Here is a 15,485-nt window from a genome sequence, read left to right as displayed (position 1 = left end):
TTGTTTCAGAGTATCCATAGAGTTAAGTTTAATCTAATTTTTAATTTAACGTAACGACTAAATCAATCATTAATTTTTTTAAAAAAATTAATGTTTAATTTAGTGACTAAATTTTCAACCACAAAGTCACTTAATTATTTCATAATTTAATTAATATATATATATGATCCAACAAAGATTACCCACAAAAACTACTCAAAGAAAAAACCAAACGTGATGCATAACCTAATCATACAGAAAAAAATTGTTAGAATAAATATAACTATATTTTTAAACCTAATCATGCAGTAAAAACATATATTAGAATAATTTGTTCATGTTTCAAGTTTGTAAATGAATGTTTATTCTACTATTAGAAGCAAATTGAATGATGAAGTTATCTTTTTAGATATCAATGATTAGTTTACTTTTTAACTTTATAAATAACCTTCTAAGTAATCAAACGAAGCAAAAATCATTAAATATAATTGAATTGATGTTTTAGGGTATAATAATTTTTTTAGTTAAAATTTGCTGATAAAAAGATTAAAATTTTGTTTTATTTAGTTGAAAATAAATTAACATGTAATTTGTTTCAAGATATAAAACTTAATCTACTTCACTTCGTGTATCAAGTCGTTCATAAAATTAAATAAATAAAAAACATATGTTAAAAATATTGAAGAAAAAAATACCAACCAACCATATAATTGCTATTGATTATAGTTCAGCTAATTCGGTGAATGGAATGAAACTATAAGAGCTGAGGCACAGTTCCTTGATAAACACTTAAGTTTGAAATAATGTGTAATAATTCTGTAGTCTCTAACATTGGTACCTATCCCAAAATCACCCATAGTATATAGTTTACAACAATTTCAAAATGAGATACCGAAGTCTTTCTAATAGAAGCATGCATTTTTTACTTCCTTCAACAAAAATAAGGAAAAAGGAACTAAAATGTAAATTAAAATGAACTTTAATATTCTAAACTTGTAGATAAATTTATTGAACAATGTTAAGAAAAGTGAATTTAAAATTTTATAAAACTTGTAAATTGAAATTTGCACTAATTTATATATTATAAATTTAAACTATAATTATGATATGATGTTAAAAAATAAATTTTAAACATAATTCAATCTTATAAAATAATTTATAAATAAATAAAATATTTGTATTTATTTATATATATAAATTATAGATTTTATTTCTATCTATGTGAAGCTTGTTAGAAACCTCTTCATTCTCAAAAAACTATATAAAAGAAAAAAAAAATATCAGGAGAATGAACCATGTGTTAATGAGGAAGACAGTGTATTTACACTTTTCAAAAACAAGTTGAAAACTCGCCCAATAATTATAAAATTAAACTATGTATGCAAATAGTATTTTTTGTGCATTTAATATTCTGGGCATACAATTTAAACTTCTAAAAATGAAGAAACTAAACATGCATTGAGAATAACTTTTTGAAGTTCTCATGAATGTGATATGAAAAACTTTCTTGTAATGGGTTTTTATAGATATTATGTCTGAGCAAAACAAAATTCTCGAAATCAATATTTTTTTTTTATAATTCTTATACTAGTTCTAATACATATAATACAGATATACAATAATAAGCAAAATAATATCATAAGTCTGTTTTACAAAGGAAATCAAGGAAGTTTCATTAAAATATTAATATTTATTTATAATAACACATGTAAAATATTTATTTAAAATACTTATAGAACATTATTTATGTAATAAAAACATTGTTTTAAGAACAAACAGTATTCTTTTTAAAAATACTTAAATTTAATCAAATACATTGGACTTTAAAACTATTAAAATTCGATCAAAATATATTCCATACTAACAAATTTTACACACGATCTAATCTGGCACATGAATATAACAAGCTATTTTCTTTTGCTTGGTTGACGTACAAACTAGAAAAACATTACACTGTAAATTCTAATAACGTTATCTGGAAGTTTGATAAAAATCAATGTACAATTGTAACCTAAATGCCAAGTATACATATATATTTATTTTAAATTATTGTTCTTTCGTGCCCATATTGCTAATTTTTCATGCTTTAGAGAGATGACTAGCTTACTTTTGTGAACAAATGCAAAGGGCATCATTTTCTCTCCGAAATAGGAAAGATAGACAATCTGATCCTACCTTTCAAGAAAAAATTGCACAACTAAAATTGTAAAAAATAAAAATTATCTGCGTATTGATAAAGTTAAATAAACAATTAGCAAGTCTTAAATTCTCTGGTACTTCAGAAAGAGGAAAGGTATATTATGAAGAGTTTGATACTAAAAAGACAGAAATACATAACTAAGCAAAGTTTAATATCCCAAACCGCAAAGGTTAACGAACAATACAACCATCGAATGATCGTCATTAGAAAATACAAGACACACCATTCATGCACGCAGCGGTAGCATTACAATTGTACGGACCATAAATAAGAACATAAGAAAATTTTGGAGGCTAAAGATAGAAAAGCAGACAAGGAAGAGGAAGACATAAACGGGTATTGTAGAAATATTCTTACGGTTTTAACCCTCCCTTTTTTATCGCAGGAAGATTACACAACACATTTTACTGATAGTACATTAGGTGCTGGGTGGTAGCAACATTCTGAAACCTTGCATCATAACCAGCCCCTGGAGCACCCATTCCCATGGCTACCTGTTTTAGGGCATGCTGTCCTTGCTGATGCAGAAGGGCGTGTGCACCACCCATTTTACTCAAAGCCATTTGGCGTTCATATGCTGCAAGACTAGCAAGAGAGAAACCAGGCACATTTGCAGAAGTAGGAGGCGGAAGAGGAGTAGAGGCAGTTCCTGGAGGAGTAGGTTTGCTACCCCATGAACACTGTAAAATATCAATTGACATGAGTAGATACATTTCCAGAGCCTTCTGATAGGAGTTCGAAGATCAAATTATGTATGGTTGAGAATCTTAGGGAACAAGGGATTCTGTTCTGACTTCTGAGAAATATAAATAAATTGTAGGCTTTTTACATAATTTTAAAAAATAAATAAAAAATCACAGATGACATCAAATACGAGTTCAATTATGCCGACACTACTTTTTTCCATTGGAACCCCCAACAAAGAATATTTGCGGTACGAAAAGCCATTAATAATACACGGCTAACATACTAGAATTCAATATACAAATATCCTGCTAATTAGCAACATACCTTTATAGGTTTGCCAAAGAGAATTCGAGCATTACCCATCTGTATAGCAAGAGCTGCTTCAGCATGGGTACTGAATCTCACAAACCCAAAACCTTTGTCTCGTTGCACCCTAACATCTTCAATAGTTCCGGCACCAAGAGAATGAAAATGGTGATGGAGATCAACAGAAGTGACCTGCAATTTCACATCCTAAAATTGAGAGCTACCACAGCCATTTTACAACAAACAGAATTTACAGGACTAAGTTATACATACACACACACACGCATACACACACATATATATTAATGTAGTACGGAAACATTTTCCATCTATGCACAAAGCTATAAAATTGCCAATACAAAAAGGTAAAAAGTCTCAAAAATATATCCTTGCCTCCGGAGCAAGATTGCCAACATAAACCGTGGTATATTGAGGATTCTTCTCGGGGGCGTCATCATTGGTTATTTCCTGGCCTTCTTCTACAATATATAAATAAATAAAAACGCAACCATAAGCATAGATCATTCCCGAAACAATCTACAATCACATCATTATGATCAATAGATGGAAAAGTATCAATATAACTGCAAAAGATACATATATTTGAAAAAAGGTCAATCATGATGCACGTATACCACTGCTTGAAAAAATATAATATTTGAAATAAACTCATGAGTTTAAAATTTACTTTCAATTCAAATAACATCAACCAATGAATTGGTAACTTTTTCCAACAGAAAATATTATAGATTTCATATTTACATGATAAAAACATTGGAATTCGATTGACTCCAAAAGAACAGCAAACCACAAAAGGTAAAGGGTAAATGAGGAGTCACTCTAAAAGGAAGTGTATTTCGGTAAACTTATATACTCACCTGATGTTCCATTAGTCAACTCCACGATACTTTTGGAATCCGAACTCTGCTTTTCATCACTTGCACTGGCCCCTTTTGTTGCCCAATTACAACGAATCTGTCTGCTTCCAAGCCATTTTCCTGAAGAGTAGAGGGGGAATTAGAACTTAAGAAACTATTGAAGCACCAAATCTTATACAGTTAACAACAAAAAACTTAAATACAATTGACGCGTCTAATGCAATTAACAAGGTTATCAATGACAGAAGACCAAAATCTTGCAATATAAACACATCACTGCAGCCTATGGCACCACCATTGCAGAAATTTCAATACCAGTGGGGCCAAAAAGTGCTTTATGTAGGCATTATGGTGGGGAGCAAGAACAAAATTATTAAGCAACAATAATTGGTGAACACAAATTGATGAAACAGCAATATAATGGGTCAAATAGCCCAAGGAAATTTATGTTCAAGGATTTTATACGAAAAATGGTTATTTGATCGGTAGAAATCATAACACCCCATTACTACATCCCGTTATGAGATCCCCACATATCATGTTTTTATTACATCATATAAAAAAGAAATGAACTGCGAGATATGGTTATTGCAAGCTTTAAACAATTTTTAGATTAAACAAAACAGAAAAAACATAATATAGTAACAAAGATTAGATTGCCATACACAACACTTCGCAACATTCATCCATTCATCATGTGAAGAAAGGTAAAAAAGGAAAAACTAGCATTTACATAACGAAATGATCTTACCAGTCAAATCATTTATAGCACTTTGAGCATCCTGAAAAATTGAATCGTAGAACCAATACATCCTAACATTAGAATAAAAACACAAAAACACCCAAGGCTGAAAGATAAGAAACGTAGAAATAAGGTGATGATTTCATGCCTGCTGATTCCGAAAAGAAACAAATCCAAATCCCCTGGAACGGCCTGTCTTTTGATCCCACATTACCCTTGCATCACTGTAATAAAAATACCAAAATTATCATCATCATACTACAAATATGAATTTACATATACATTCACGTAAATGGACTTCTCAAAAAATATCCCTAGTAAATCACAAAACAGTCAAGCAATGAGAAGGAAAATAGAAGGGTACATAAAAACTTACGAACAACTAGGATATACAGAGAAGCAAGCATACAAAGTCGCATCTGTGACCTCAGGACTAAGGTCACCAACAAAAATATTGAAGTGACCTGAATCCAAATGAAGAGAAAAAGTTCAATTTTCTTTTCCACAAAACAGAGCACAATAAAATCACCTCAGAGTACATGATCAGCAAGAACATAACCTGAGGTATCCTCTCTCTGGCTGCTAGCATAAGCCCAGTTAACCTTAATAGGCTGCCCAAAACTGCAGGCCAAGGGTTTGTGTTAAATTACAAAATTAATAACATTTGCACCATAACTCAAAATTAGGATCCCACATACATATTCCTCCCATTGAGAGTTACAATAGCAAATGCAGCAGAACTGCGATCGAAGTAGTCCACAAAACCATAGGATGACTGCAGAAGACAAAATCATGCAGAGATCATCATCACTGAAAATTGAAATGAGACAAGAAAAGCAGATAACGTACAAAAACATATGCCTATCATCTAGCCAAATACCTTTTGGTGAATATACTACTCGTCATGCACTACAAGAAGCTAACGGGAATCATGAACTCTATCATACACTATCAATCCTTCACTTTATCCTCTATTTAAAGATAACATTATAGAACAAAGCTGACCTTCTCTTTCCTGATAAGCTTGCATCCTTCAAGGGCACCTGCAGCCGAAAAAAGCTCTTGAAGAAGTGGTTCTGTAACCTGGGGATGAATGTTGCCGACATAACTGCATATCCTCAAAAGTGGTTAGATGTTATAAATGAAACGTACAAACCAAAAGCTTAAGTCATTAAGCTCCGAGGACACAACGAATTGGATTCACTAACTACAGAAAACAGAGACCAACAGATGAAATTAAAAAAAAAATAAAAAAAATTCAAGCTAGGCATAATCTCTTAGAGGCAATGAAGTCAACAAGTTACATAAGGCAACCTAAAGTGGAAAAAATGACTAAACCAAAATAAACAAACAGTTGAAGATATTAATTTAAAAAAAAATAAAATGTCTATTAACACTCACACACTGCGGCATGTACTCGAATCAAAGCCAGGTGGCAGATTTCCACTCAAGATAGGCTCTATCTGCAAAATAAAAATGTAAAAAGACAAAGAAAAAAAAAGAAAAAAGGAGTTCCTAAAAGCAAAATTATACACTCACCTCTCAACTAATCTAAGCAAAAAAAAAAAACATTTACAAACCAAAAGAAATACCAAATGTCTCAACGAGTAAACAAACACCAAATCGACAAAAAAAAAGTTTGCACCACAAAAATTACATGCATATATCTAGCAAAAAAACTGCAAGTTTATCATTAGCGGGAAATTGAAGAACAATCATTAATCAAGGATATAAAACGATAAATACTGAGGAGAATTAAGCTGAAAAATGTTAAGAATAAGTACTAAAGGAAAATGAGAAAATTAAAGGAAGAGAAGGAAGAGTGGAACCTGAGGAGGAGTAAGGAGAGCGGGGTGGTGGTAGAGAGAGGGTTGCATCATGGCATGCTGTCTTAACCTCTGTTGCTGCATCTTAAATTCTAGGGTTAGGGTTGCAGAGGAAGAAGAAATGGGATTGAAAGAAAATGGAAGGAAAACTGAGAAAGAAGAGAAAGAGAAAAAAGAAAATAAAAGGGAAAAAAGAAAAGAAAAAGAAAAACCCTCGAAAGAGAGGGGAAAGGAAAGAAGAGAGACCAGCGAAAAACGAAGAAAGATGGAATACTGGATTTGGAGGGACCTAGTCTCACACACACTTCCCCTTTAAAACTTAAGTTTAAAGCCTCTTTCTAAAATATTAATTAAAAAACATTAATTAGGACACACCAAGATAAGCTATTCAGAGGACCACCATTCATTTTGTTTCCCAAATTAGCTTATGGGCTTCTCTCCCTAAGCCCATACCTCACAAAGCCCTATTAAATACCTTTTCTTCCTGCACCCACCATTAACTCACCCTACACACTCATGTCACCGTTATTTCTTTTTTATAACCCTTTATGATATCATCGTGCACCCCTCAGTTATTATACCTTGCACTGACTATACTAGAGAAGTTATTTGTTTAAATTTTTTTAGTGTGATTTTAAATGTTGAGGTACTTATGTTAATGATTAACATATTATATATGGTAAGAAGAGAAATACACAGCTAGTGCAACAAGTATCATCATTTTTACTTGTAAGACGCACAAAATAATATCTATAAATAATAACCATTTGTTTGATTGGTTGCCTTTTTTATTCATTTATTTTGTTATTACAATATTTTTAAAATCTAACCCATACCTCAAGTGGTAATTATAAATACAACACACCTACTTCATTAAACATACTGCTTTCTTCTTTATAGTGTTCTTTGGAGTATAAAAGAATAATGTTAACTTATTTTGTAATCACAACCCTTATGTTTTATAAGTATTTTTATTATGTATTCCGTGTTGTTTGTATGTGTAACCTAAAAATAATAATAACAAATCCAAGTAAAAGATAATTTAAGTTATAAACATTCAACACATACAATCAGTATGACGATGTTAATTTTATATATATTAAAAAAACACTCATGAGGTTGTGAAAATATAATTATAACTCTAAATCAATTTTAATATATAAAAAAAATCATTTCTCCACCATCATCCATGTTATGTCAATATTCTATGATTAGAAACATGTTTATTTCATCTAATATCTTATTCGCATAATTCTTACCCAAAACAATTTCTAAAAAATTAGTTTATTCAGAAATAAAGGAAAAGGTTAGGTGTGTGCATAATTATGATTTTTTCACTCGATATCTTTTAATCTTTCAAAATGCATAATTTGAAAGGAGTTTCTAATTAGTTAGAAATATACATTCCAGAATAATTATGTTTTTTACTCCGTATATTTATTAAATATTTAAAAAATAAAAACATAAAATTATTGATAATTTAAAATAAAATGATGAAAAAGAAACATACCGACGGTGAAGGAGGTTACACTTGTGACCTAAAAGGGTAACACAAAACTTTTAGGAGTACACTATGAAAATGTGGGGTGTAGAATATAAAAATGACATCAAAATCCAAATGAAAAAAGATGTTATACTTTATATTATATACCACGGGCAACATCCTTAGAAAAACAATATTTTATTGTAACTTCAGAAATTAGAGTAAATATTTTTATACAACTATCGAATCACATATTCTATAATTAATATAACTTTTTTGATTCATTGATCTCGTATAAAAAGTTTCATGCTAATAATATATGTTTTTTAATTTTTATATAACTTAACACACATTATTAAAATCAACCAATGACACATAGAAATATAATGATCATGGAGAGTAAACCTTGACTTTGTTAACACTGCGATACCATATTGAAAGTAGGTCTCACCAATAAACCTACCGTAAAGTTTTAAATGTACCAAAAAGAAAAACTACTTAGAACTTTTAATACATAAGAGAATTTTGAAAACGGTGTTAATATTAAAAAAGAGAGTTTATTCTGCTAAATATCACCTTGGTTTGTTAGTTTAATAAAAAAAATGTATAAATCATAGTCAAAATGTTTACAATATTTTAGAAATCATGCACTAAAAACCTTAAGTTATATAGTCAATAGATATGCTGTTTACAACTCCCACGTTTTCATTTTTTTTAAACATTAGGATGATAAACAATTAAAAGTAGTAACTAACACCTTAGGAATAGTTTTTTTATAATTAATTAAAGTAAAAAAAGAAGAGTGTTTTTGGTTGGGTTGTTAGATGTGTGCTAATTATTAATTTTTATACGAGAGACGTGTTCACTCCGTCAAACTCCATCTAAACAGAGATTATGCAAGTTAAGCGCTACACGGTTAGCAATATATTTAATATTAAAACAGTGTTAAGTGTAAACATGCCTTTTACTTTCAATCCTTTTCTAATTAAATAAAGTTTAGGGAGTTGTTTTCATTACGTAGTATGAGAAAACAGTTTGGCATACGCGTTTTCAGTCATTCTTTTATGTTGATTGTTTGTTTTTTTCAAATCAGATATGACGGAAATTTGTTTGCAAGAATTTCGACCAAGCTAATTTTAAATGAAATCAATTCTGCAAAAATAGTGATGAATAAAACTGATTTTTCTTTTGGATATTTTTATAACAATATTGTAAGTTAATGTTAAAACTTAGTATAATTTTTAATGTAATTAAGATTGTGTTACTTTAATTCAATTATAACGTTTAATATGTTTTTTTTTTCTCTAAAATTATTATAGTCAGAACTTGATCTTTATATTTATCTTAAGTCTCGTCCTTATTGATCGCTTGATTGGTTATATTCTTTTGTCTAATCTTAGTTATAATACCATTTTATTTAATTCCAGCAATAGCTAGTTTTTATAATTTTTTTTATTAATTTTGTTTGATTGATTTTTTTTTTTTAATTTTATTGGGACATGGTCTAATAGTAAGATTGATAATGTATTTTAAGCAATGAGTTTCAATTATTTTAATATTAAGAATTTAAAATATAAATAATATTTTTATAAATAAGTTTTATTATATTAAAATATATTATTTTTTTAATTTTTTTTTATGACTCTATGTTTGAAGATTCAAGACTCTTAAGGTGAACCTGGAGCTCTTCACTTTTATTTATTGATTTTTTTTATTTTTACCTTTTTATGTATGTTTTTTTTAATTAAAAATATAATTAAGTTTGTTTGTTAGTCTGAAAGACATAATTGGGTAAGTTTTTTAAATTTTGGAATTGTTTGAAATAAAAATAAATATGCGAACCTACTTGCAGTTTTTTTAAATAAAATATTAAATTTAGAATTAATTAATAAATAGATGAAATAAACATTCATTTGTTGTTTTTCTTATGAAATGAAAAGGAGAAGGTGTTGTGTAGTGATAAAAATTAGGATTGTCTCAGCCATCACCTAAAACATAATTACAACTAAAAAATAAAGAGTTGCATAAAAATAGAAGATATTTTATCTTCCACCTCCAACGTCTCAACGCTTTTTTAACTTTTTAGAAAAAAATTATTTTTAATTTTAGTCAATACTTTTTTTATTTTTTATTTAAATCATTATGCATTTTTAATAGAATTTCGAAATTCGATTTATAATTTTTTTAAATTTTATTTTTAATTTAAAATATATTTTTTATTATTATAATAGTTATATTAAAAAAATAAAAATAATAAGAGTAATAACAATGAAAATAGAAAAATAAAAATAATAATCTAAAATCAGATTTAGTATATATAAATATATTAAATTATATCAAAATATTAAATTAAATTAAATAATTTTTAAAATTTTGTTTTTTTAATAATTATTTAATTTAATTTAATATTTTAATATAATTTAATATATTTAAATATATTAAATCAGATTTTATATTATTATTTTTTTATTTTTTTATTTTCATTATTACTACTTTTATTTTAATTATTTATTAATTATTTATTTAATATTTTAATAGTTATTAAGATATAAACTTATATTAATAATATTAAAATTTTAAAATAAATTAGATTATTAAAAATGAAATTTAAAAAAGTTTATGAATTGGATTTCGAAATCACATATTTCAGATGTAAATAAAAATGGAATTTTTCAAAAAAATTAAAGATGTAAGGTGAGATATTGGAGATGTAAGATGAAAGACCAAGGAAGATTCTAATTATGATAGACCTCGTTGATCCATACATTTTAGGTTTTTTTACATAGTATTAGAATAAATTTGAAGGATGCTTTAATGCATACATAATAATATTTTTTTTTTTATTTGTTGTGTTGTGCTCTGTGCATATCATCTCAGTACAAAATTGGTAAGAACCACGTTTAAAATAATTTATATTTTATTGTGGCTATTGTGATTATATTTAAATTTTAGCTATAATAATAAAAATAGTACATCTATATAATTATTCCTCTTGTAAAGGAAATGTATAGATTAGTCAATAAAAATTTAATTGATGATAATATTTTAAGAAAGCACAAATTAGGAAGTTACAAGGAATGTGGTTAAGAGAAGTATCCAATTATAGTTGTGAAATTAAGTAGGTAAGAAATACTCCAAGTTTTGGATGTGGGATTCCAACATCTCAGCTGTATAAAAGAATGCACAAAGAAAGAAACTACTCAATGCAAAAACCACGTTGTAGGCACTAATTTTATTTCTGCTTGCTTTTTAGACGTGTTGATATCTACTGATACAAATTTTGCAAATTTATGCTGTAATACTATAAATAATTTAATTAAATGTGCTCGACATTTTTTTTTTATCAAATAACTCATTCATAAGTTTGATGGTGAAAGATACTTATTTTGCAAGTATGATTAAGTTTTTTTATGATAAAATAAATAATTTTATTTTACACCACCCTACTTTATTTCTCATCAATATTTATTTATGGCTGTAAATTTCCATCCTGAAATACGGGCTAAGAGATTGTTACAACTAGAACATTTATCAAAATATTACTTAAAAATCAAGTACGATGAAATAATAAAATTACAATAATGAACACAATAATTAGAAACACTACTCAGGGCAAATAATTTAGAATTGTAAATCAAAACCTTCATCTAATACTGTACTATTGTTACTAATGTTTAGATTTGCCACGGTCAAAGCAGTGTGAAACTAACACCACAAAGAGCTAGCAAATCAAACAAAGAAGAAAAAAATGGTTAAAACTACTTAAAATTACAATTTTCCTCATATTTGTTTTGATGGAACACCAAATCCAAGCCATGGAATGGATTCTGCGGCATGCTTATTTGCAACAGAGTTGAGATTGTTTATTTGATATGGCGCATTGGCAGCAATTCTGCAAAACACAGTAAAAAAGAAGATTAATGGATCAGACCAAAACAACTTTTACATTATCAATTGCAGTATGAAAAGAGGAAATTCAATCTGCACAAGGAACTGGATTAATTTATTCTTTGTCATGAGACTGTTTCAGATTCAAATAACCAATCTCCCATAGAAAGCTTAAAAGTTTAGTTTTGAATTCCAAAAGAAATGAAATATGCACATGGCAAAAGTTTAGTTTAGTTTTAAATTTTGGATCAATTCATTTTCATTTCTTATTTTTATGGAAAAGAGCACATGGCCTAAACCAAACAAAATTTGCTTATTTCAAGAGTCTTACCTGTGTTTTCTCTTCTCGAAGAACCGATGAAGTGAAACTTTCCTCGCAATTGGAAGATCTATATAGAGATAAAATTATGATCAGAACAAAAAAATTTATATACAACTGATTAACTTTGTCCATCTCACAATAGTGGAGATCAAAAGAAAAAGAGAAAGTACCTCGAACAGTTGGTATGGGAGATGGTTGAGGGACATTAGCAACAAAGGAAGTATGATTTCCTTGCTGGTTTCTAGTGTGAGCATATGCCTGGTAGTTTGGGCTTTGGGGCATTCCCTTGCTTGCCAGTGCCATTATCTCCTCCATTTTTCCAGGGGGAAAATCATTAAACACAATCACTTGTCCAGCATAAAAGATTGTCAACGGAGCAGATTTGGGCTCCTTCTCCACAGACTTGAAACCACTGTAGATGATTACAAAAAACAGGAACACTTATTAAGTATGCAGTCATGATGGTTCATTGCTTTGTTGCACACAAAAAGGGACTTGACTTCAGAATTACTTAAAACAAACACAACAACACACCTTGACATATTCACAAAAGTTGGAAGCTCTGATTGGTGAAGATAAGCAGGCTCCGGAGAGAAGAAATCCACAACAGAAAGGTTCCTTTGGGTCAAGATGGTGGGAAACAACTCCATGGTTGTTGGAGGGTGACACGATGCTTCAGAAGAAGAACCTGTGAAACACGGAGGATCAACAACTCGTGTATAAAACATACAAGGAACACACATGCTACAGTTCTGTTATATATAGCCATTTCTACACCATTTATCCATTCTTTTTTCTTTCAATTTTATCAGAGAAATATCCGTAACATTTCAAGGAGAAAAATCCGCACAGTTAGAATTTCTATCCAACAGCAAAACACAATTGTTTCACGTTTTTTTATTCGCATCTTCCCTCTCTTACGATATTTTTGTCCTCTCCAGAAAAGAAGGGAAATTTGGAATCCATGAGTTATAACAGTTCCGTTTTTTACAAGTATCTAATACATTTTGAGAAATTGAATACGGTAGCAAACCCAGCAAAGATTTAAATTTAAAAAAATAAAATCCTAACCCACGGTTTCACCAAAAACGGAATTAATAATTAACAATTAAAAATATTGAACAAATTAGGGTTAATGGGAAATAAAATGAAATGCATACCGTTTGCTTCGACGGTGCGTGTCATCCCGAGAGTAAGGTCTCCGAATGTACCCTTGTCCTTGAGGTATTGACTCAATAGACTGCAAGTCTGAGAGAACGTGGACTTCTCCGGCGTCGTCTTCACCGGCCGGTTACCGGAAAATCCTGAATACTCCGAGGAGGTGGACATTTCAGGCGAGAAAACTAAAATGAAGGCAGCAGAGAAAAGAAAGGCGGTGTAGGAAGAGTCAGAATTGGTGGGTCGGACAGCAGCAGAAGATGAAGAGAAAAACTAGAGGAAGCTGATGCGTTGTAAGTTGTTAATGTTGGTGCGGAAGGGTTTGCCGTGTTATATATAGTGATAAGAATTTTTAATTGAAGGAGGAGGGAAAAGGAAATTGAAGCACGAGGAATAAATGGGTGTTTTTCTTTTTAATTTTTTATTTTTAAATTTTCGTAATGCTTTGGTTCTTTACTTGGTTGCCTCCTATGACCTACCATACAACCTTGCGTTGCATAATGTAGGAGTGGACTTTGACGTTGCTTTATTGTAATATTCCTCGCTAGTTGCGTTTGTTTTATTTATTTAAGAGTGGTCTGAACCACGTGTTGATATGTAAAGTACGTGGTTGGGTTCCTCTGGGCTGGGCTGGGTCCGGGCTTTGTTTGAAGACTGCGTTGCGTGGGTCAGTGTCATTAATGTCGATACCTTACTTTATTGTTTTCTGACATTGTGAAACAGCTCACACAAGCGGCAAGGATCATATGAACAAACCGTGTCATCAATTATTATATAACTTAAATAGTTCGAAATTACAGTGAAAAAATTGTCTTAGATAATAGGATTTTGTTTGGATAGTTTTCTTTTCAAGAAGTGATGTTTGTCGGTATGAATTTAAATTATTATTAATTTTTTTAATGATGTTATATTTACCTATACAATTTTAATTTATTATTTTTTAACGAAATCGTGTTGGAGGTGTCAATTTTAATATGATTGGTAACACTCTTTACAAGAACAAGTTTTTGACGTATACAGTTTGAATAAGATGGATAATTTTTGCTAATTCAAGAAACAAAATTTAAGTTGTACATCTAAAGACAAATTCATTAAAAAAATGATAATAAACTAATATCGGATATGTAACCACAATTTAATTAAAACATAATTAATAAACTAAAATTGTATATGCAAATGCAATTTCATTAGAAAAAAGAGAGATAAATAAATACTAAAATAGAAGTAGTGCTATCTAGAAGATTTAAATTATCTATTTGAAAAAAAAAACTTGGTAATTTGATACCTTAATATAAGTAAGGAATATAGTATAACGTAAACGTTTTTTTTAAATGATATAAATTAAGTAAATAAATACATTTGTGAACATAAGAAACTAAAATACAATAAAAATTAACAGTTAATCATAACTGAATCAGATAAATTTTATACTTGAAAAATAATTCTAGCATTTATTATTACAATACAATGAACATGCGAAATTTTAATTTGAGATCGATTTCAAATTTTAAACTTTAAATCATAGTTTATGTGTTTTTAAAAATAAATTTATCTTAGTTCTAACAGATAAAGTTAAATTGATTTAATTTAAAAAAAATATATCAAAACTTTAATTCGTATATACTTGGGTGTATATATAAGTAAGAAAATGTGAAGTAAAAAAATTGTCCCGTGCTTAAGGTTACTTTTGTTACTATATATTAAATAAATAAATAATTTAATAAACATAAGAATTTAAGCAACAGTAAAGTACTGATAATTAATTAATAATTAAAATAAGTAAAAATGTAATTAAGGGAATATTGACTGTCCCAGCAGATGCATTTTTGTGATATGAGTAGCCAAATTAATCCTTTTAAGCTATCATTCAACTGTATAGTTCCATACTTACACAGTCTCTAGATTCCTCTCATTCCAGTGTATGTTCGATTCATCCATGTGTCCCTTCCACTGGAAGCCTGCCAAGAGCCGCTCTTTGTCTATGTCCCTTGCACATCGAATTTCTTGCATTGCACC

At 29.2% G+C, this 15,485-nt stretch overlaps 2 protein-coding genes across 2 annotated transcripts; both read right to left on the bottom strand.

Moving 5' to 3' along the window:
• Positions 1 to 2,309: 2,309 nt before the first annotated feature.
• Positions 2,310 to 6,911, bottom strand: LOC124828533 (oligouridylate-binding protein 1-like). The gene is made up of 12 exons (XM_047301849.2): positions 6,622 to 6,911; positions 6,194 to 6,255; positions 5,798 to 5,900; positions 5,491 to 5,567; positions 5,352 to 5,413; positions 5,169 to 5,256; positions 4,941 to 5,016; positions 4,802 to 4,832; positions 4,051 to 4,170; positions 3,566 to 3,651; positions 3,191 to 3,364; positions 2,310 to 2,859 (listed from the first exon to the last, which is right to left on the bottom strand). The coding sequence occupies exons 1-12, from the start codon at positions 6,700 to 6,702 to the stop codon at positions 2,584 to 2,586; spliced, it is 1,236 nt and encodes a 411-aa protein (XP_047157805.1). The 5' UTR covers positions 6,703 to 6,911; the 3' UTR covers positions 2,310 to 2,583.
• Positions 6,912 to 11,656: 4,745 nt separating this feature from the next.
• LOC124828532 (protein TIFY 10A-like) lies at positions 11,657 to 13,785 on the bottom strand. Its single transcript, XM_047301848.2, has 5 exons — positions 13,472 to 13,785; positions 12,846 to 12,999; positions 12,482 to 12,723; positions 12,321 to 12,378; positions 11,657 to 11,993 (listed from the first exon to the last, which is right to left on the bottom strand). Exons 1-5 carry the CDS (start codon positions 13,638 to 13,640, stop codon positions 11,882 to 11,884), a joined length of 735 nt encoding a protein of 244 aa, XP_047157804.1. The 5' UTR covers positions 13,641 to 13,785; the 3' UTR covers positions 11,657 to 11,881.
• Positions 13,786 to 15,485: the final 1,700 nt, after the last annotated feature.

This window comes from Vigna umbellata, chromosome 1, assembly GCF_029865625.1.
Source record: "Vigna umbellata cultivar VRB3 chromosome 1, Vumbellata_1.0, whole genome shotgun sequence".
NCBI lineage: Eukaryota > Viridiplantae > Streptophyta > Magnoliopsida > Fabales > Fabaceae > Vigna > Vigna umbellata.
The sequence above is the reverse complement of the archived record's forward strand: the minus strand, read 5'-3'. Positions and strand labels throughout refer to the sequence as shown.